The sequence below is a fragment of the Centruroides sculpturatus genome, unplaced genomic scaffold (assembly GCF_000671375.1).
Source record: "Centruroides sculpturatus isolate CEXI.00-Female unplaced genomic scaffold, Cexi_2.0 scaffold1038, whole genome shotgun sequence".
Taxonomy (NCBI): Eukaryota; Metazoa; Arthropoda; class Arachnida; order Scorpiones; family Buthidae; genus Centruroides; species Centruroides sculpturatus.
The window spans coordinates 182,643-205,778 of NW_019385501.1; the positions used below are offsets into that span (position 1 = coordinate 182,643).

Below are 23,136 nucleotides of genomic sequence, written 5' to 3' on the forward strand. Positions count from 1 at the left end.
TTCATGCATTAAATCATCAATTATTACTAAATCCCAACCTTGCACGGATTCATGTAAGCCGTATGTGAATGTAATATCTTTTTCGTCGTGAAAAAAACAGTAAATATACAGAATAATACCTTAAAATTTTCTTTAATGATTTTTCATAAATTTTACAGCGAATAATTTTTCTTACTAGTGTGGTCTTTCCGCACTGTGGGGGGTCCAACGATTATAGTTACTTGAATGCTTGAAATACATATCAATCGATTTTATGAACTTTAGTAAATTTATAATGTTTTGATCCACAATTTATATCTAAATATTAATATATTCTTTTTATTCTTTTCAATATAAACTTCGTTCATAACTTCCTAACATTTCTCGAACGAATAATATAATTCATTACTAACTTTCGTTAATTCTTCCGTCCTCGTCAATAATTACAAAACCAAATTTTCTATCTCCTTTCCATATTTCTCCGTTAACTTTAAAACGTAAAACAACAATAGGAAAATTATCAGGAATATCGAAAGAAAAATTATTTACCGCAACAATACAGCTATCCAGAGACTGGTATAAACGAGGAGAAACAGAATAATTTCTGTCGTTGTCGTAAGTAACAATAAAACCATATGCTTCCATGGATACAGCTTTCCAACCTGGCATTAAAATTTTTATTTATATCAAAAACCGACCAATCGAATTCCTTATACAAAGTATGATCCATAATTAATTCCAGTATTACAAAAGATTAGTGTTAATAAAAGTTTAAAATATTATTTCAAATTGTGTTTAAATTTACTTAACAAATTTTTAAATTGTTATTATTTTTAAAAATTAATTTCAACTTGTGATCAGTATGCGTCGAGATTTCCCCTGAAAAATTAATTTTGTGATCGAAGATGCCCAAATCATTACTACAGTAGAGCATCGATTATCCGACTCAATTGGGGACTCAGGTTGGTCGGATAACTGGAAAAATCGGATAACCGAAAAGAATAAAAAAAATACATTATTAGTATAGTATATTAGTATATCCCATGTAATTAGTATAATGTATTAGTATATCGCTATTAACCAACCTTGTGTTTAATTTTCATCGGTGTTAAGCTTAACAAATTTTTTAAAAAATAATAATCCTTTCCTTTCTTTCTTCTCAGATGTTGTTTATATGGAGATTTTAGCTCTATAGGCTCTTTCTCCGACTAGACATACGTTTATGATCGCTATGCGACCGATGAGCCAGCCGTATCCGAACGGCCTATACGCGCGGGCGGAAAATAATGCCTTCCGGGAGGACTTTTATGGGGAACTGGCCTCCTATTCAGTCGTTATTGGCAAGGAGAAAACCCGGAAAACTCCAAGCAGCCAGCCTGTCCGATCGTGGCGCGAACCCACGACGAACTTCCCAGTAAAAATAATAATCGTCGCTATTATATCGTTAAAAATTATTTTTAAATTATTAGAAAATTAAGTCTCGTTTAAATACTGGCCTCCCTCTATGGTCGAGCCGTGTTTCCAGCTAAAACACGCAAAAATTTAACAAAAATAATATTAAAGTAGCCAAGACATAGCCAAATATTGTAGTGCCACATCACTAGTGGACATTTGAAATTTGCCGACTAGAACGGTCGGTTAACCGATGTGACGGTTAATCGGGGGTCGGATAATCGATGGTCTACTGTACTTATATTTTAAGGGCAATGTTTTGTGCATGCCCTTAAAATATATGTATGCGGGTATGAGAACAAATCTTCAATTACACAATTATATTTGTATTGTTTTTCTGATCCAAGATGAATTGAGTTTGATATAGCGAAATGGCCGAGCAGTTACAGTGGGAGTCCGCCGTTCTGAGGACCCGGGATACGATCGGGAACGGGTCTAAAAACTCCAGATATTTGGTATTGTAGGTTTGGCCATGCCCACAATGGGGCGGCCGGGTGCCCCATTCTGGGCATGGCCAAATCTACAATGGGCTTGCAAGTAAAAAGCCATTTTAGTCACCAAAAGAAGGAATGGGTTAAATAAATACATATTAACGAGTAAAAAATTACAGTGACAGCATTTAACTTTTTAAACTTCCCTTTATTAGACTCGCAATTTTGCTAAATATCAGATATTTGCAGAGATAATAAATTTAAAAGAATTAATGTAGTTAAGTGAAACACGAACGAAAATTTTAAGTGTTTTATATGAAAATTACTTAAATATAATCAAGTTCTCTCGGACGATATGAAATTTTTTGTGTGTATATCTAATGTACCCTTTAACCTTAAACACTGAAAATCAAAGCATCTAAATTAAATAATTCTTCCATTTTCCTTGCATTTTTTGGATAAATTCGTGATAGTTAAACTGTCCCGTTTTCTTAGGATCGGCATTCAGTACCAATTCTTCCATATACATCTTGAATTTCGGCTCCAGACCCGAAACAGAGTGAAGTAAATCGGATACTTTAACGATGCCTTTGTTATCCTTATCGAAAACCTTGAATGCTTCAACTATCACGTTATCGGCATCGTTGAAAACATCTGATTTTCTCATTTTTGTAGCTAACATGGATATCAACTTGGCATAATTGATATTTCCTTTGCCGCACGGATCGACCGCCTTGATGATATCTCGAATTTCCTTCTCGCTAAGATCCACATCGCCCATTTTCATGACTTTTCTTAAATTGTTACCCGATAAACAATCGTCATCGCTGTTAAATATGGAAAATACCTCTTTAATATTATCATTTTTGAATTCTTCGACCTTATCTTTTTCCAGTTCTTGGCGCATCTTCTTTTCGGCCATAGTTTAAGGTTATTGTTAATGGCAAAATAATACAAAATATTTTGCAATTGTTACAAAAATTAGACTAATCGCAATTAAAATCTCAGTCAATTATAATTAAAAGTATAATTATGTAAATATGCTAACAAGTAATTCAAGAGATGAGTTCACTCATCCTGCGAGGGGTGGAACCGATACTTCCTGAGTTAAGTAAGAGGAAAAGGCGTATCGTATCATCTTGATTTTTTTTAAACGTTTGTTAATTAAACTAATAAATTGATCGTTTCACAAATTCTACTCGATTTAGAATAATAGGTGAGTTATTTATTTAATATTTTACACTTAATTTACTTATTTAAACTGTGTAATTTTTATTTAGAAACATGAAGTTTACAATTAACGATACTAAAGCTTCCAAGAAAAGCAATTCCCTACCCGAAGTGTATTTATCGCTCGGAATTATAGCAGCATTTTTACTTGTGTGTGGAAGTTTGATAACAATTTTGTCACACACTTTAAAGTATCAATCATTAGCTCAATATCTATGCGTGCCTACGGCAGCGATAGGAATCGCCTTTCTTTGTTTAAGTTCCTGTATTTTTCTTGGTTTAATTGTAATTTACGCATGTTTTCCCAAAGTTTCCAATTTGGATAAGTCACCAGACGGACGACACAGCTTTAGAAGCATCTCTCCGATGGTTAACGAAACCGTATCTGTGAAGTACCTTAAAAAGGTTGAGCCAGTTTCGGTTTAAATTATTTTTATAACATTTCTGAATAAATAAGACGAGTAAAATATATTTTTAAAGTGGTTTATGTTGTTTAAAAATTTTTTATTTTGTATGTTGGAGACAATGTAATGATTTAATAAAACTTTCGATATGGATTACGAAGTTTGTAAAATAATTGATTTTTATTAATAAATGTCGAAAGACTTTCTCGAATCCCGTTGTATGTTGTAAGAATTCGAAGTAATTTCTTTACATAATTTATGGCTCAACGCGTTGCTTGTAATGTATAAATTCTAACCAATTGAATTAAGGCAGATGTGAACGTGCGGCGGTTTTCGTCACGTCGTGCGCGCGACGTGACGAAAGCCAGAAAAAATTTCTCGATTTAGGCGCATTTTCTACGACCAATCGCAGCTCACTTCGTTAGTTGCGTTTGTCGTGTGAACATACGAATCGTGGGTATTTGTTAAATGGCAAAAGATTCGAATATGACTTTCGATACAGAAAGTTTTCTTCATTCTGTGCGAAATTATTCCTATTTTAAATTATAAGCGTAGTTTGGCGCAATGAATGTGGGCATATTAAAATATATTTTCACATAAAATTTATAATTTTAATTTTTTTGTACAAAAATGTTTTTTTTTTTTCCACACTTTCTGTTTTGCAGAAGTCTTGATAATTAAAACAAACTATAAATAGAAAAGTGGCATACCCCTTTGCCCCATCTTGAACGCCGAACGCATGCGCCCAGAAATAAATCGCTTACGTTTGTCGCGTTTTGCGATTCTGCGGTTTCGTTTCGCGTCACGTGTGCATCCACCTTCACGCGTATGGGATTTAGGTCCGACTTTAAACCATTACGAGTGGACGTGGGGCGCACTGATGACAATACCAATGCCAAGTAAGAGCAGAGTTGAAGACGACTTTTGTGTGTCTGCCGAATTTTCCGTTTCTTTTTACAACACGGTAATGTAGAATAGGATGAAAAAATTCCGGCTCTGATTCCACCTCGAATTTTAGCAATAATATTAAATACAGCATTATATATAATGCATGGTGCAGGGATGAAAATCCAATTGGGATCGCGTGAAACGAGAAGAAAAGAAGTTCGAATAAATAAATTTTATTGTGTGTGAATGGGAGGGAGTTAAGCTCCTGTTAGCCTCCGTGGATTCGCCTCTGCTTGTACTGACTTAAATCTGACCACCATCTTGAGTTTTCAGTTTCGTGAAGACAAATGTCTTTGGGAGCGGAATCCAGTGTGTTTTATCAGATATTCTGTAACTAGGAGAGCGTGATGTGCCGAGGCGTTGTGAAGGAGAATCCAGTTTTCTGGTTGCCAGAAACGAGGCCGTTTCCGTCTTACTTCAACACAGAAGAGAGCGATAAAGTCAATGGAGGACTCTTTGTTAACGTGTCTACCGNCCAGATGCTACAACTAGAATGAACAATTATTTACTGTGACATCATAACAATGCTGGGCTACAACTTTTAATATTTTAATGTAAAAAAAATCATGTGACTTCTGGTCCAGTCTAGAAGTTTGTATACAGTTAATTTGAGCGTCTGGCCCCTAATTTTTCCATCTAACTCTGTTTCAAGATTAAGGAAGAGTAGACAATCATGGGAATCTATGTCTTCAGTTTGAAAATTGCAGCTCAATAACATAAATTTCAGGTATGTGTTAAACTAAGTTTCATAATCCAGAACTGTAGGAGGCCATTTGATTTTATACTTCTATTGGCTGCAATGTTATCATTATATTTAACATAATAAATATATACAAACACAATAAAAGATTTGCTTTAAGTGATTTATTGGTTTGTTCAGATGAGAAACAAAACATGTTGTAAAAGCCATACTAAATGCAGAGATGTTGGACTCAAAGGTTTGTTTAGACTTGAGCATTTATTAAAAATTGCATACAAATGATTTTAATGTAGTAATTCATTTCAAGAAAATATTTGATGTGTTTTTGTTGTTTTGTTAACAGACAGTAGTTTCAAGACAACAACATTACTACTGTACATAAAAGAATTAGTTATTATAAATTAATTACAAAAGTTTCTTTAACAAACTCTACACTGTTTTATTAATATTAAAACAGTAAAATTTCAGATAATGGTAATGCATTTATTAATGAATCTTTGAACTTGAAATTAAACTCTGAATTAAATAAATGTAAAAGCTGCTTTATTCGATGCTGTTATCTTTAAATATTCATATTTACAAAAGAACCCCAATCTGCCGAACAAAGATATAAATTAAAGTAAATATGACGTACCGAACCTATAACCGATGCATATCTAATTGTTCATTCAACGACAAACGTTTTCTTAACCTCATCTGGGCTCTTCTTCAGGTGAAAAGCTGGATCGAACAACAAACAACGAAATTTGAATAAATCCGAACTCTGTTGAATTTGAATCGTTCAGTTCGTTCGCTTATTCCATCGCGTGATATGCTTGAAAGTGTTTTAATTTGACGATCAACGTTCAATTTAACAGAACGATATTAATGTGTTACTTAAAAAATGTGTTAGTGAGATACACAATTATTTAACATTCTCACATGTTCCCCATGCTTTGAGCGGAAGCATCTAAGATGTTTCTTCTAAGAAATTCTGCAAAAATTATTCACAGTAATTTATACAGAACAACTACATCGTTTAGAAAGGTTAATTTAAATCTCAATTATTATTAATTTGCCTTAATTTTTAAGAAATAACTTATATAAAGTAAAATGTAATTGATTATTTTTGGTTGTAATTGATTAATTAGTTTATAATTGCTTCTGTATTGTTGTTAGTGTATTGATTACGAGAGTAAATTTGAATTTTTAGTGTCATCGATCTGCAAATATATCAGATAAAAGTATTTGGGCATCGAATCCAGATCCAAAATACACAGAAGTAGAAGAAGTCAAAGGCCATTGGAAGTATGTAGAGAAATTGCTTGCCAAAAAAGTAACTGTCCCTCCTCCCCCAACGAAAGATAATTCTGTTTTAGGTTGGAGGAAAGCGCCAGGTAATTGCCATTATCGATTCCTAAATAGATTCAAAAATAATACAATAACTAATATTTAACAAGAAATGATGCAGTATTTTTAATTAATATTTGGGTAGAACCGAGTCGAGTAAACTCCTCCTTTGCTAAAATAGCTGTGTTGTGTCTGAAGATATACAGTTTATTACATTCCACTACTCAAAACTGGATGCAATTAATAAATGAAGCAAATAAAACTGATCTCCGGTGCAATTTTACAGAAAATAAACATTTTCAGCCATGTTAAATGGGCATCGTTGGGCATTTAATGCAGTCGAAGATGTTTGCTTTCTGTAAAATTGTCCCAGAGATTGGTTTTGTTGGCTTTGTTTATAATTTATTACTTTCCTTTACTGCCTCCTTAACATTTAATTTACATTAACATGTCGGTGCAGTTCTCTGATAAGCAAAATAAGCTGGCATGGATAAGAATGTGTTGTTATAAGTGAGGCAATGATGCGAGTTTGAAAAACACAAAAATGGGCCGTTTTCACATATAAAGGCATTCTCTTGTTTGTGGAAGTATGGTAATTAGTCAAATTTTGACCCTCTGGGTATTTTGCATTTCTGTATGTTTTAAGGTTCTGATTACAAAAAATCACATACAATATTTCTGTGTTTGTGTGTTGACTTATATTTTGCTTTATATGTCAGGACATGGACCAAAAATTTTGAAATTTGGCAGATATGCTTCTACATATGGCATTGATGATGATAAATTTTGGAGATTATATCTTGAGTGGGATAACTTAACAAAAACTTGTTGTAGGCATTTACAATTTTTTGAAAACAAAATTTTAAGGCACACAAGAAAACTGGTTGCATCAACCATAGGGATGCAGACTCTTTACCTCCGCATGGCAATCCTTTTACAAGAATTAATGACTTTATTTATTTTTATTTTTGTTAAGGAACATCTTTTCGGCTTAATTTATATTTTGTGTTTATTTTATCACCGCAGCTACTTTTCCGTTATTTATATTTTAATTTTGCATTTACGTTTTTTTTTGTGTTCGATTTTATTTTATGTTATGGTATCTGAAGAAGATCGTTAAGAAACAATCGAAAACATTTTTACTTTATTAATTTTTATTAGCTGGATTATTAAAGGTGTGTTTTATTTGTAGTATATTTATCCAGTTAGTTCATTATATAAGTATACTGATGGCTACACCGGCCAAACAGTATAAGAAGCTGACCCTTAAATTATGTAAAGCAAGTGCTAAATTTGATTTTCTATCTCAATGCCGTCTTAATGGTGCATTTTGAAAACAAAATCTCATAATAGAAAACCTATGTTTTTTTAATGTTAATTACTACAAAGGCAAAAATTATTTTGAGGTAGAGACATCTGTTAACTCCATATGAATGCTGGGAAAGTGCAAGAGCCCTTGCCAACTTTTTAAGTTGGCATTAATTGACCAGATGATTGTAAGATATTTGCTTATAAAAGCCTGGATTTGAATATGAATTATCTCAACTTTTAGTGGGTAGTTTGGATCATCATCTTTATCCTTTGTATAAGTTGGTTGGTCCAAGTGATGAATTGTGCATACTTGTGATGAGAAAATTAGGCTGATTGTACAATTCTTTGATATTCTAGCTTATATGATAGAATTACACAGATTAATATTACTTAGTTTTTATTTGCCATAACATTTTAATTCATTCAAATAAGTCTGATTAGAAAGTTTTTCAGACAAACTTTTTCTTCTATTTACATATGATTTTGATATGAATAAACAAACAATTCACTAAAATTTTGCATTTACCCTTGTGATCAAGTATTGGGAATGGTTCAATACAATGCAAGATTTGAATTTATCAAATTTATTTTGTCCTCTCCAAAGTAATCTGTACTGAATACCCAACTTTGATATGGTCTTTATGGTCTCGCTTTACTTTTCAAGCACCATTCACTTGATTGTTGAGCTGTTTTGGTGTCAGAAGTGTAGATCGTATGTTTCATCACCTGTAATAATGACTTTTAAGAGCAATTCACCTGGATAAAGCATTTCCTCAGCCATTTGAATACATTGCAAAAACAAAATTTAATGCACATTCTTTGTTCAATTACACTTGGCATTTTGAAAAATTGTCAGTGCAAAAATTTTTTACACGCAACATTTATTTGCAATGGAAAACAGACAACGCATGGATTGCTGCTAGATGTTGACGAAAGTTATACTGAACAATAAAAAAAAGATGACAGTGGCGCCCTCTTGCATGTGTGCAATTTAAATGAATCATTCCAAATACTTTTTGATCACGGCAGAATTATTCGTTTTTAAATAAGTTCAAGTCTGCTATCATGTATTAGTTTTAGTTCCAGGACCAGATGCTACAACTAGAATGAACAATTATTTACTGTGACATCATAACAATGCTGGGCTACAACTTTTAATATTTTAATGTAAAAAAAATCATGTGACTTCTGGTCCAGTCTAGAAGTTTGTATACAGTTAATTTGAGCGTCTGGCCCCTAATTTTTCCATCTAACTCTGTTTCAAGATTAAGGAAGAGTAGACAATCATGGGAATCTATGTCTTCAGTTTGAAAATTGCAGCTCAATAACATAAATTTCAGGTATGTGTTAAACTAAGTTTCATAATCCAGAACTGTAGGAGGCCATTTGATTTTATACTTCTATTGGCTGCAATGTTATCATTATATTTAACATAATAAATATATACAAACACAATAAAAGATTTGCTTTAAGTGATTTATTGGTTTGTTCAGATGAGAAACAAAACATGTTGTAAAAGCCATACTAAATGCAGAGATGTTGGACTCAAAGGTTTGTTTAGACTTGAGCATTTATTAAAAATTGCATACAAATGATTTTAATGTAGTAATTCATTTCAAGAAAATATTTGATGTGTTTTTGTTGTTTTGTTAACAGACAGTAGTTTCAAGACAACAACATTACTACTGTACATAAAAGAATTAGTTATTATAAATTAATTACAAAAGTTTCTTTAACAAACTCTACACTGTTTTATTAATATTAAAACAGTAAAATTTCAGATAATGGTAATGCATTTATTAATGAATCTTTGAACTTGAAATTAAACTCTGAATTAAATAAATGTAAAAGCTGCTTTATTCGATGCTGTTATCTTTAAATATTCATATTTACAAAAGAACCCCAATCTGCCGAACAAAGATATAAATTAAAGTAAATATGACGTACCGAACCTATAACCGATGCATATCTAATTGTTCATTCAACGACAAACGTTTTCTTAACCTCATCTGGGCTCTTCTTCAGGTGAAAAGCTGGATCGAACAACAAACAACGAAATTTGAATAAATCCGAACTCTGTTGAATTTGAATCGTTCAGTTCGTTCGCTTATTCCATCGCGTGATATGCTTGAAAGTGTTTTAATTTGACGATCAACGTTCAATTTAACAGAACGATATTAATGTGTTACTTAAAAAATGTGTTAGTGAGATACACAATTATTTAACATTCTCACATGTTCCCCAGTATCTTTTATTTTAAGGCTTAATAAATATTATTTCGCTATTACTCTGTATGTAGTAGGTTTTGCCATGCCATGGAAAGGCCGATTTCGTCTCTTGAATTAATACAATTGGATGTGTCGTATGCCTTAAAAATTTCCATCTCTTCCAACCATTTTAGTTGGTGAATGTGGGGTGTGGTGGCAATTATCTGCACTTTATTGAAGTCTGCCACTATTTCAGGATCAGTTGCATAGGTGGAGAGTGATGTGTGTCTGTTGCGTTGTATATCAGATATATGTTCTTTTAACCTAACCCCTAATAAACGTTTAGTTGATCCCACGTATACCAGATCTCTGTTAAACCTGTTATCCCTTATAGGGATTGTATAGACACCTGATAATTTCTCCGTCTTGGATCAATCCTTTTCGTTGTGTAGGATATCGAACAACATGCTGCACCTTCTGTATGCTATGTTGACTTTTCGTTCTTTAGCAATGGTGCTGTATATAGACTTCAATAGTGGGTTGAACTTGATAGGTATCCTCACATTTTCCATAGTCTTGCTAATGTTTTGCGTGCTTGCTGTATTGTTGGAAGAAGCCTGTGGTTGTTTGTGGTCCTCCGAGATTTTTTGTTTAATATTGCGGTAACCATGGGACCTGGTGATGCCTTCCAAATATTTTAACTCATCTGTTAGCGCTTTTTGTGTGGAAGAGTGCGTATAAGCGCGTTTGAAATGCCTGCTGAATCTTTTGAAAGCCTGCTGAATCTTGCGAATGAACCTTGGCGATACCCAAGCGTAAACGCTTGGGTATCGCCAAGGTTCATTCGCAAGATTCAGCAGGCTTTCGGGGACGATCCTCGAGGCCAGAAAAAGCGCGGCAGGTCCGCAGCAATATCAAAGGTCATATTGACAGTTCTTTCGACTCTCGTAGGGTGGTGTGTCGTGAGTACGCACCACAAGGCCAAACTATCGCAAAGGAGTACACCAGGAGGTCCTTCGTCGTCTTTCCGATGCTGTGCGACGCAAACGACCAGATCTGTGGACGATCAAAACTTGGCAGCTCCATCGTGATAACGCATCCGCCCATTCTGCGCATCTGATTCGGACTTTCGCCGCCAACCATTACACTCCTGTGGTTCGTCACTTTCCTAAGCTGAAAATGCCGCTAAAAGGAACCCGAATTTAGTCGAGAGAAGACATCGTGCAAAATCCGACGGACTGGCTGATGGCCATTCCAAAAGATGCATTCCAGCAGTGTTTCCAGCAATGGCAGGAACGCTGGGAGAAGTGTATACATTACCAAGGAGACTACTTTGAAGGGGATTAGGGTTTTGTACCTCAAAGTCAATAAATTTATTTTTACCGACCAAAGGTCCGATACTTTTTGAACAGACCTTGTATGCCAATACACTAGACGGTTTGCGAAAAACCGATGTATGGATGTTGGAATCTTCAAATCTTATATCCAAATCCAGGAAATGTACTCTGCTGTTACTGTGTTGTTCCATCTCTAGTGTCAGTCCATACGGGTTATCATTCATTTCGTCTAGAAAACAGGCTAGGTTGGGAGATGTCCTCCATAAGATGATGATGTCGTCGACATATCTTTTGCACAGGATAATGTCGTGGAGGAAATTAGGCAATGTCCTGTTTTCTAATTGTCTAATGACTATCTCACATAAATCCCCGGATACTGAACCACCCATGGGGACACCTCTTGTTTGTGAGTACAACCTTCCTTTAAATAGAAAAACAGAGTTGTAACAAATTAAATGGGCCAATTCTAGTGCTTGATGTTGTAGTTCATTGGTGTCCAACTTTTTTAAAGAGAAAGTCCCTTATGATGCAAAAACATGGGGGAAGTTCAATCGAAAGGTATAGGGATCTAAAATCCAATACTGTAACATAACACGGTGATGTAACTACCCTAAGTTGCTCTATTAAATCCAATGTGTTGGTGATTGAAAATTGGTACCCTTCAAGGTGTGGAGTAAGAATGTTATGTAACGCTTCTTCGAGCTTTTGTGTGGGAGCTTTGGCCCTATTCACCACTGGGCGTAGTTGTTTCCCTTCCTTATGTGTTTTAGCAAAGGCAAATAATTTTGGGGCATCAGGTGCATCCATTACAATGTTCTTCATATTTAATCTGGTAGCCAACTTTGTAGAAGCGAAGCGTTTAACTCTTGACTGTAACTTATCTATCGTGTTATTTTCCACCTCATTGCAACTTGTTACCTCTATGTACTCACAAAGGCCTTTCTCATATGTCTCTCTCTTCATAATCACTAATATTCTGGCTTTATCTGCCCTAACCAATGTGATATTATTGTGACATATCCATCAACTCGTGCGTTTAAGATTCTCTCTGAATTGGAGCACCTCTCTAGAATCCTTATTATTTATTATTTTGAATGTGGCTACCCATCTATAATATTCCTTTTGTAGTTCAGAGAGGCCTTGTATTAAAAACTCTAAGTCTGGAATGCACGATCTTACATTATCCTTAATGTGAGGGATAGTGGCGTAAGCAGGTCCAAACTTGAGGATAAGCTCAATGTAACTCGGCACCTGTATGTCGTCCCATACAATAAACTGACACTCGTTGTGGCCGAAGGTGGAGGGTATTTGGAAATGGAGAATCCATTGGAGTTTTTTACAATAATGTCTCATTAAGTTACTTCTTAGCCTTTCCTGTATGTTTAAAATTTTTGCATTTTCGAGGGCCAAAACTTAAGGGTCTTGTTGAAATAACTTGTTTTCAATGTCGACAAGATCCACCAATTTAGAATAAATGGATCTCCTGGTCATCCTGATGGCCCTGTTCATACACATCCATCTAACTTTATTGCGTAACGGTTCATTTCCTGGTGGTAGGCGAATGCAATATATGGTCATAGGGAACACACATATTCTTTTGCATTTCATTAAAAAATCCAGCTTCGCTCTAGCCTTAGTAAGGCTGACGACTATCTTACGGTATGAATTAGTCGGAATCACTTAATAGTTATATAACAGCAACTGCACACTGGCATGTATAAAGTAAATATGATGTACCGAACCTATAACCGATGTGTATCTAATTGTTCATTCAACAACAAATGTTTTCTTAACCCCTTCTGGGCTCTTCTTCAGGTGAAAAGCTGGAACGAACAACCAAAATTTGAATAAACCCGAACTCTGTTGAATTTGAATCGTTCAGTTTGTTCGCTTATTCCGTTGCGTGATATGCTTGAAAGTGTTCTAATTTGACGATCAATGTTCAATTTAAGAGAACGATATTAATGTGTTACTTAAAAAACGTGTTAGTGAGATACACAATTATTTAACATTCTCACATGTTCCCCAGTATCTTTTATTTTAAGGCTTAATAAGTATTATTTCGCTATTACTCTGTATGTAGTAGGTTTTGCCATGCCATGGAAAGGCCGATTTCTATATGTAGTAGGTTAAAAGAACATATATCTGATATACAACGCAACAGAGACACATCATCACTCTCCACCTATGCAACTGATCCAGAAATAGTGGCGGACTTCAATAAAGCGCAGATAATTGCCACCACACCCCACATTCACCAACTAAAATGGTTGGAAGAGATGGAAATTTTTAAGGCATACGACACATCCAATTGTATTAATTCAAGAGACGAAATCGGCCTTTCCATGGCATGGCAAAACCTACTGCATACAGAGTAATAGCAAAATAATATTTATTAAGCCTTAAAATAAAAGATACTGGGGAACATGTGAGAATGTTAAATAATTGTGTATCTCACTAACACATTTTTTAAGTAACACATTAATATCGTTCTCTTAAATTGAACATTGGTTGTCAAATTAGAACACTTTCAAGCATATCACGCAACGGAATAAGCAAACGAACTGAACGATTCAAATTCAACAGAGTTCAGATTTATTCAAATTTCGTTGTTCACCTGAAGAAGAGCCCAGAAGGGGTTAAGAAAACGTTTGTCGTTGAATGAACAATTAGATACGCACCTTTTATAGGTTTGGTAAGTCATATTTACTTTATATATCCCAGTGTGCAGTTGCTGTTATATAAAGATATAAATTAAATGACCAAGTGATATTATACAGCCTATTATAATGTGATATTTGAATAATAATTAGTGACCTTACAATAAATATTAGTGACCTTACAAAATGGCTTTCTCTTTGGTATTTACTAGCTGTTAAAGTTGTATTTATAAGAAAAATCTTGATTTATGAAATGGTAAATGAATGTTTTCAAGCATAAAAACAGCTGTTTACTTTAGATGTTCAGTGCATTATAATAATCATACAATTTATTTCTCAATTGCTGCCGTACGATACAGATATTGAAGTTTTTATTAATCTTTCAAATTTATTTTGATCGCTATGCATAGAAATTATAGTCTTTATTTTAATTCCGACAGACGTCGTTCCTGATCTTCCATACTTTATTGCCAGGACAAGAAATCATCTGTTGCCAGTCTATGTGAGAGTTGTTCCAGAAGGTCCGCATAATATTACAAGGGTTAAAAATGTTAGAGGTGACATATGGGTATGTGTTTGGTAAATATTACTATAGTAACCATTTCAGATTTTAAATTAACACATTAACGATGCAATGATATTTACAATAAAATTTTATTGGGAGATGACTAAATGCAACATCTTTCTTTTAAAATAGTCTAAAAACCACAGCATATATATTTCAATAATTAGTGGCATACTACTTTTTTTGCTCCCCTTTCTGTATTTAATTTAAATGAAATTTAATTACACATGTATGTGCTTTGAGAATATTCTCATTGTCTGATTAAGAATTGGTCCCCTTAATTTTTCTAAACGAATATCAATTGTTTTTTTTTACTTTCAGAAACTTGCACAAGACCTAAGAGAATACTTGCAACCATATAGTGAATTTAAAATAAGAATGTGTGTAGATGAAGTAACCTGCCGTCTTGAAATAAGGGACAATCACGTGGAACGAATTAAGGAATGGTTATACGATAAAGGATTTTGAGTGAAAATTAATATTTTGTAATTTATTTGCATTGTAATAGTTTTCTCTTCATGTGCAATGTTTTGAAAAATCAAAACAGTTCTTATTCATTCTGTAAACAAAATCATTATTGTCAGTAAAATAAAACTTCCAAAGTTATAGAAATTTAGTATTTCATTGCTTATTGTTCTCTCAATTGTATTTCCTTCAGAATTAGCGCAAGGTTGTCGTTGAGAACAAATCGCTCTGGAATTCTTTTTTTTGAGTGGAAAAAATAGGTTTATTTTAAATTAAATTTAAATTATTTTCTATAATTTAAAAAGATGTGCATTTCAGGCTAAATGCCCCTCTTTGGTCCTATCTTATTAAATATATCTACAAAAAATTATGTAAGAATTTAATTCTCTCAACGACAACCTTGTGCTAATTCTGAAGGAAATACAATTATAGAAATTTATTTTTTGTGTGAATTTGCAGAACAATTTCATTTCTTTTAACATCCAACATTTTCTTCTAAAAAACGAATTTTAAATTAATTATTATTATTGTGTTAATACATTATTTTGTAAAAAAATTTATTAGTGATTTTGAAATAGTGTCGTTATTTGTTCAGTTATTCAGTTCAATTGATCAACTGAACTGAATAAAAATTAAGTTGAAAAATGCCAACTAAAAATTTTAATAGAAATATAGAAAAATCATTAATTTAATTGACATTTAATAATTATTTAAAAAAAAAAAAAAACTTGTAAGGAGTATAGTATTTCAAAATGGTGATGGAAGTGAATGTTAAGACTTATAACTTGGAAATATTTAAAGATCAGAATGAAGTTGCTAGATACAATATATTAACCTAGTTGGTATTTGCATTTTATATATTATATCTAAAGTTGTAATGAAAGTATTAAAGAAAAAAGATATTTGGTTAGACTAAAATCTATTTGAATATAATATAATTTATCATAGAATATATACATATCTACAGTTTGTTGACTTTTAATGTAGGGAAAACAAATTTTAACATTGAAAAGAACCATATATTGGTAACCCCTGTGAGAATCTACAGTTAGAAGGAAAGTCATTTTTGGACAAATTAACAGAGGAGAGAAAAAGATTTAGATTAAAAGTTACAAAAATTTATTTTCAAACTTCAACAAAATTTTGAAAAACGGATGTCAAAAGAAACTTTTGATTTTAGAAAGGAAGTTGATTTCCTTTCCTACGGCCGACTCACGAGATGAGTAAAAAATGCGGCCTTTGCACATGCTATTTGGCCGTCAGAGAAGGCCAATATAAAAGAGACATTTTCCCACCATTCGAAGTGTTCTCCATACAATATAGAGTCCATCAATCGAAAGTCATATTACAGAGTTCTCCATACAATGTATAGAGTCCATTACACGAGGAGACCGTTATAAGAAGAGTTATTTATACAAAGAATTTGCCATAGAAAATATAAGAAAAAGAATGTCCACAAATAAGAAGATTCTCATGCATTGGAATATTGAATGAACTGGGAAGGTAATATATAACCACATTCCACTCGATTGTAAACTCTCTCTTGTTAGGTTTAACATAGGATATATAGGTTTAGGTTTAAGTTATTCATTCATTTGTATACTGTTAATATTTTTGATTTATTCATTCATTCATTTGTATACTGTTAATATTTTTGATTTATTAAATGTTTTTAGTTTATATTATAAATATGGCCTGGTTAATGTTAGATATTCACACTTCTGCCTATTCAAGTTACTTGTGTTCCTCATACTCACAAGTTGGCGATAACACGTATTAATCAGCGTGTAATAAAACTGATTAACTGGTGTTGGGAATCCTGATAAGGAAAAGGGTGATTACGTGATCATCTAATTCTGCTTTTGCTTTACTTCAAACTGTAAGTCCCTCCACACTCGATTTCTTTGATAGAAAAGCCATTCTTTTAGACCAATGGTTCCCAATTAGTGGTACGCATACCCCTGGGGGTATGCGAAATTGCGTGAAGGGGTTAGTGCGGCAATCTAAAATCGATCGATTTAAAATTTAAATGCATGAGATGAAGCAATCAAAAGAATAATGGGTGGACCATCAAAAATTCAGCAATTTACAACATGATGTCGAATGCACAAATTCGTTTATTTATAACTAAAACTATTCTCGAAATTTCATCAAGAAAATGCATTTGTGACGATATCTAAATGAAATTCTTACGCAAGAAACAAAATTGTACAATTAACACAAATTGTGTTAATTGTACAATTATCATTATCATCATGTCAGCAAAGCGGCAATAAAATATTTACTATTATTTTGCACAACATATCTCTGTGAGAGCGTATTTTCAGCCATGACAAACATGAAAACTAAACATCTCTGACTTCAACTTGAAGATGACTTGAGACTGAAGATGACCAAAAAGCAATCAGATTTTACAAAGTTGTGCAAAGAAAATCATGCACATTTGTCACATTAAAATTAAATAACCTTATGTTATTTTCAATATTATTAGAATTGTATTTTAAAGGTAATAAATGTAAAAAAACTTATTCTATTTATCATTAGTTCTCTACCCACAGCTTCACTTGCATTATATCGAATTTTCTTGTGGGAGTAAGATATTTTCTCACAGTAAAATGTAGTCCATGTCCATCTCCAACATGTAAGCTATCTCTGTGCCAAATTTTATTAAAACCTGTTCATTGGTTTAAACGTGAAAAGATAACAGACAGGCAGAATTACCTTTGAATTTATAATATTAGTATGGATTAATATGAATTTCTGCTGTAAGGGGTATGCGAGTTTGAGCTCTTTCTTGAAGTGGTACGCAGGAAAAACTAATTGGGAACCACTTTTTAGACAACCTGAGGCCACTGTTTTAGACAACCTGATCACTTATTCGGCAGCTATCCGTTTGAATAGCTGCCGAATAAGTGATATAAAAGTCTGTATCCCTACTACTCTGTAACTACTCTGTATCCCGGCTATCCCCTCACAACCCCGTATAATACGGGAGTTATGTTCCAAAAAATTGCCGTGATATGCGAATCTGTGTTATACGAAACAAAGAACTAGTACAAAAAAAAGGGGTTAGGTTCCAAAAATTAAAAAACATGCTATTATATTTTCATAATTAAGATAAATATCTTTAATGTGTATTGCTTAAGAAAACTTTAATAATATAAATTAAACAATGTTTCTTTACTAAGCACTATTAACCGAGGCATTTTCTTTTTGGCAAGATATCCTTATCCTCTGAGCATTTTTCTGCATTATCTTCAGATCAATGCTCTACCTTTTGCAAAAAATATGTTATTTTAGATTGCTTGCTTTTAGTTAAAAGATCTTTATAAATTTCCTTATATGGTGCTAAGCACTTATGAAGAATAAAGCAAATATGCAATAAGGGAAAACATCTGGCAACACAAAATCAGAAGTGTTGTGATCTGGCAATAGTGAAACAAGTTTTGAGAAGGATTACATGTATTGACAGAAGGTGGAAAAGAAAATTTACATACTTAAGTATTAATAGTTTGTGAAAATTATTATTATAGTACTTAAGTATGTGAAAATTTATTACATTTCATGTTGTACGTGGGTTTTACCCAATTCTGTGTTAGAGTGAATCCGTGCTATACGGGGGTTACCTATAAAGTTAATTTGCATGTGGTAAGTCATTGTCAGAGTAATAAATGACAATATTGATATAAAGTAGGTAAGTAATTTTTATTTGTCACTATACATGTTAATTTTTACCATGTTACAAAGTGTTCAGTATTCTCCCCTTTTGTCACCCTGCAGATATTGATTTGATGGTTGGAGTCCTGCTGTGTCATTGTGTGTCACTGTTGATGGTTTGGATGGCATCGATATAAGGCAAGTTCTGAAAGTAAGATATGATCTTTATAAAATTGTCAGATGACAAAAGTTATAAAAGAATGTACCTTACTTTTGGGATGTGCCTTGTAATACATATCTTTCTGCCCCAGACTACTGATGAATTAGTCCTTTGCATAATCCCAGAGGAAAGAAAAAGGACTGAGTCTCGTGAGACAGGTCAAAGAATGAGCTGGCCTTGGCAAGATTCCAGTCGGCATCACTTCTGTCTTATCCATCGCCACGGCAGGTAGTTATTTGAGAAAAATTGCACCTCTGTGTGAAAATGGGGCGAGGCCCCATCCAAGTGCATTATGTATGCGTCGCTTACCATAATAGAAACGGAACAATTTCAGAATAACATTGGAGTAGAAACTGTAGTTTAGCAAATTACACAGTTGTGAGCCCCTTTAGCCGTCTTTTTTGAACAAATGAAATATGCAAAATATTTCTTTATTAACAAAATAAAATCTTAAGGATTTTATTTTCTGTTAGCAAAAATAACAATATATGCCATAAGGGTAGGAAATCACTATGAGCCTGTAAGTTTTCTCCAGGCCCAGGGAAAAAGCCCCTGCTCCCTTTCCATGATTATTAGTTCCGTTTTCCGCAAGATCACTACAATTTAATTTTGTTTTACAAGAGGATACCCTTCCCATTGTTGTCCCACTTCTTTTGTTCAAAACCAGCTTCTAGGTGGGATCCAACAACTACTTTGTCACTGATGGGAATTATTTTGAGCTCCTTGCCGCTTAACTGACAAGAACCATTGCTTTCAACGAAAGCCAGCCATTGCCTAGAATAGAAAATTCATTTTGGTGCAATGTCTATCATGTTTGGATATGTAAATCTATTATTTTAATATAAAAGATCTAAAACTACAGGAAATACTCATTAATCTGAAATTTGAGGGATGAAAAAAATAGCAACTTTGAATTAACCAAGATTTACATATCTGTACAAATATGCCAAATGATGATTTCCTGTACCAAAGTTTAATTTGACTGTAAAAATGTTACTTGTTCTACACATTAACAGATTCAGGTTTTTTAAATCAACTTTTATTTAATAAATTATGAGTAGTGAACATAGAAGAGGATAACATCAATTGTTTATGAAATAAATAAACTTAATATATTTTATATACAACATAAAAAATAAATTCAGAATAAATAAATAAATATATATTTTTAACATATTCACGTATTATTACATAAAATCTTAACATCCAATCAAATGACAGATGGAAATATTACAATGAATATACTGCATTAATAAAATATAGTAACTTTTTAATGAAACCTTATGTAAAATTCAAATTTATAACTAACAAAAATTTTAAAATAGTAAATTCTATTAAAAATTTGTAGCATTTTATTGCACTCAACATTAAAAAAATTACAAATGATCCTAAAAGCAGTAAAGCTTTCAGTTGTGTATCTGATTTATTTTAAGAAATGTCTATGTAAAAATTTTAAAGGTGATTATTCGACTACAAACTATAAAGTGAATTTTAAATTATTAGCAAAATTTGGCACGTTCTATGAATGGAAAATCGTTCATAATTACAAGCTGGCATATTTAATGGCAAAATAAAGTAGAGAAATTCGAAGGATCTAAAAACTAGGCAATACGATAAAAGTGAATGGAATGGAAATTTTATTGATAATTTTTTGCATCCTATTACTAGACTCGACTGAAACAATCCACCTCCAAGAGAAATCTAATGCTATTTCTTATTCATTTGAATAATTTATTAGTTTTGGATACTATTTATTGGACCCGAATTTACACAATTTTTGAAAGTGTGTTCCACTTTTGAAATTCTAAATTTCTGCCATAAAAAATATATTTTCCCCCCTCGATTTTTGATAGTATAAATATTTGATATGTAGCAAATAAACTTGATTTTTTTAAGAAACAGATCATATGTGTTGTTAAATAGAGTATTTCAAAATTTTTAAATTTCCAATTCTTTTTTTTTGTTTTGTTCTGTAAAAATGTTCTATTGCTAAATCGGTTCATTTTCATTTGTATAGAGAGAGCAAGAGAGAGATTTTGTAGGAATATAGTAGGAAAGTGATTTTGTTGCCTGCAAATTTTAATTGTTACTGATTTATTAGTAAGGGAAAAAATATCCTTAATGTAAGGTACTGAATTTGTGAGTAATGACAACTCATCACTCCGACTAGATGAATTTGATATAGAATTAAGGACCGGTAAATGTGACAAAAATATTCACATATGCACTAACAATTACTTTTGATATTTTTTATATACAAGTGGAAAAGATTTTTGTGTATAAAACAAAAATCACTAAATTTTCAGTGTCAAATGGAGCAATTTAAAACACTAATATTCAAATTAACTTGCATGTTTTGTTAATAATCTTATATAAGATTTTCTACATTAGCGAAAAATAATTTTAAGTTTGATAAATTATATATATTAAAAAATATTTGGCATAAATTATAAATATTAAATAAAGTCTTTGGTCAACTAAACATAAATTTAGGTTATTCAAATCATGAATAAATTAAAAATACAATAAATATATGGCATTATAGCATTGTTATTCAGCAAATCAAATATTTTGGCATTAATGACTAGAAGTAATAAAAATTTTAATTATTAAATATAAAAAATTCTCACATTATTTAAAACATTTTCTCATTACTTGCTTACAATCTGCCAAAACAATGCAATATAATGCAATCTACAAGGTAAACTTATAATTATCACATAACAATTATAAATGTATTCATCTATAAAACAATATTAATAAATAGGAAAAGTAAATTTGCACATGTAAATAACTTTAAATACATATATATTCTATTTGAAGCATAACTCAAATTTGCAGTGACGATAAAAGGAATTTATCTGGCTTGTAAATAAATACTTCATACTCCAAAAGAATCCAATGTGGAAATGATAAGAAAAAACTTTCTGGGCAGTAAATTTCCCAAAGATATGTTATATCTTTGATCCACAACCATTTACATCCAGTCTACCTATAAAATACAAAAAAAAAATATTTTTTTTTTAAAGAAATGTTATGTAAAAATACAGGTTTCAGTAATTTTGAGAAAATATAGAAGAAAAACAAAAAAATCTACACAATTTAATTTTATATCCTAGAATAAATACTTAAGATAATGACAATATTACTTTCATTATTAGATTTTTTTTGTAAGTTATATATTTAATATTTTTAACCAAATTCTAAATATATTGAGCATTCATTACAACAAACTTTTTAGAATATTGACCTTTTAGATTTTCCTCAACTCAACCTCCATTAGAATTCACGACAAAATCTTTCAGTTGTACAAACATTTATAAAGAACTTCCAGTTTAAACTCCTTTTCTGTCAGTTCTGCAGTACTAGAATTCCTAGCTTTCACTTCACTATAGTGACTCCATTACGTTGTCTTTCTTCTTCCTTGCTATTGTCTTCCAACTCATTAATTATACCCAAGAGAAAGGGGCAAACTTGGAAGCAGCTAACAAGAGTACTAACTTCAACAAGAGTCACAAGTTATCATAAACACAATTATATGGATAGCCACTTATGCCTCTTAATTATGTTGTTTATTTATCTATCTTCCCTTAAGGCATGAGGGTAAGATGGCACTGAGGGATATCTGGGGGAGAGAAATGTCTCAGACTCCTTGTGGTCAGTCTCCTCTAGTATAGGTACAGTGACCATATTTTTTGGGGGAAAATAAAGGACATATCGAAGAAAATCAAAAAATATCTCATAAGTTTATAACATTTATTACGAAAATAGTAGCATACAACAATGCATACATTAAAATTTTAAACAATCTGAATTATTACACATACACACATTGTAAAAAATTTAAATAACATTAATTTTGATACTTTTCAGTAGAATTAATTTTTTTTTATAGTGCCATTTCACGCTTTAAAGTCATAAAATTCCATACAGTTCATTTGAAAGTTGTATTTGATGAAAATACATGCTTCTAATCTGCTTACTTTTAAATCAGTTTTTTCATTCGTCCACCTATTATTCACCAATGAAAATATTCGTTCAACGGGGACATTAGATCCAGGGAGACAAAGAAAGTTCTACGATTTTATAAATGTTTTTGAAAACAATTTCTTTTGCTGTAAAATGTTCAAAAATCTCAATCCACCTTTGATGGCAGGGCTGGTTATTCTGTCACCATTCTTCGATCTTTTCGTTTGTGACATATTTTTTTACACATGAAACTTCATCAAATAATTCACCAT

General features: G+C 32.2%; 3 protein-coding genes across 5 annotated transcripts in view; 1 reads left to right on the forward strand and 2 right to left on the reverse strand.

Moving 5' to 3' along the window:
* Positions 1-2,280: 2,280 nt before the first annotated feature.
* On the reverse strand, positions 2,281-2,784 carry LOC111639606 (calmodulin-like). Its single transcript, XM_023385498.1, has one exon. The coding sequence runs from the start codon at positions 2,782-2,784 to the stop codon at positions 2,281-2,283; it is 504 nt and encodes a 167-aa protein (XP_023241266.1).
* A 3,287-nt stretch (positions 2,785-6,071) lies between these two features.
* Positions 6,072-15,171, forward strand: LOC111639603 (probable 39S ribosomal protein L49, mitochondrial). The gene is made up of 4 exons (XM_023385495.1): positions 6,072-6,170; positions 6,337-6,520; positions 14,429-14,556; positions 14,875-15,171. The coding sequence occupies exons 1-4, from the start codon at positions 6,099-6,101 to the stop codon at positions 15,019-15,021; spliced, it is 531 nt and encodes a 176-aa protein (XP_023241263.1). The 5' UTR covers positions 6,072-6,098; the 3' UTR covers positions 15,022-15,171.
* Positions 15,172-20,633: 5,462 nt separating this feature from the next.
* The window catches only part of LOC111639601 (calmodulin-lysine N-methyltransferase-like), a 75,408-nt gene continuing 72,905 nt past the window's right edge, over positions 20,634-23,136 (reverse strand). For all 3 annotated transcript variants that reach the window (XM_023385491.1, XM_023385490.1, XM_023385492.1), the window contains exon 12: positions 20,634-21,887. The gene's annotated coding sequence lies outside the window, so the exon portion shown is untranslated. The remainder of the gene's footprint in view (positions 21,888-23,136) is intronic.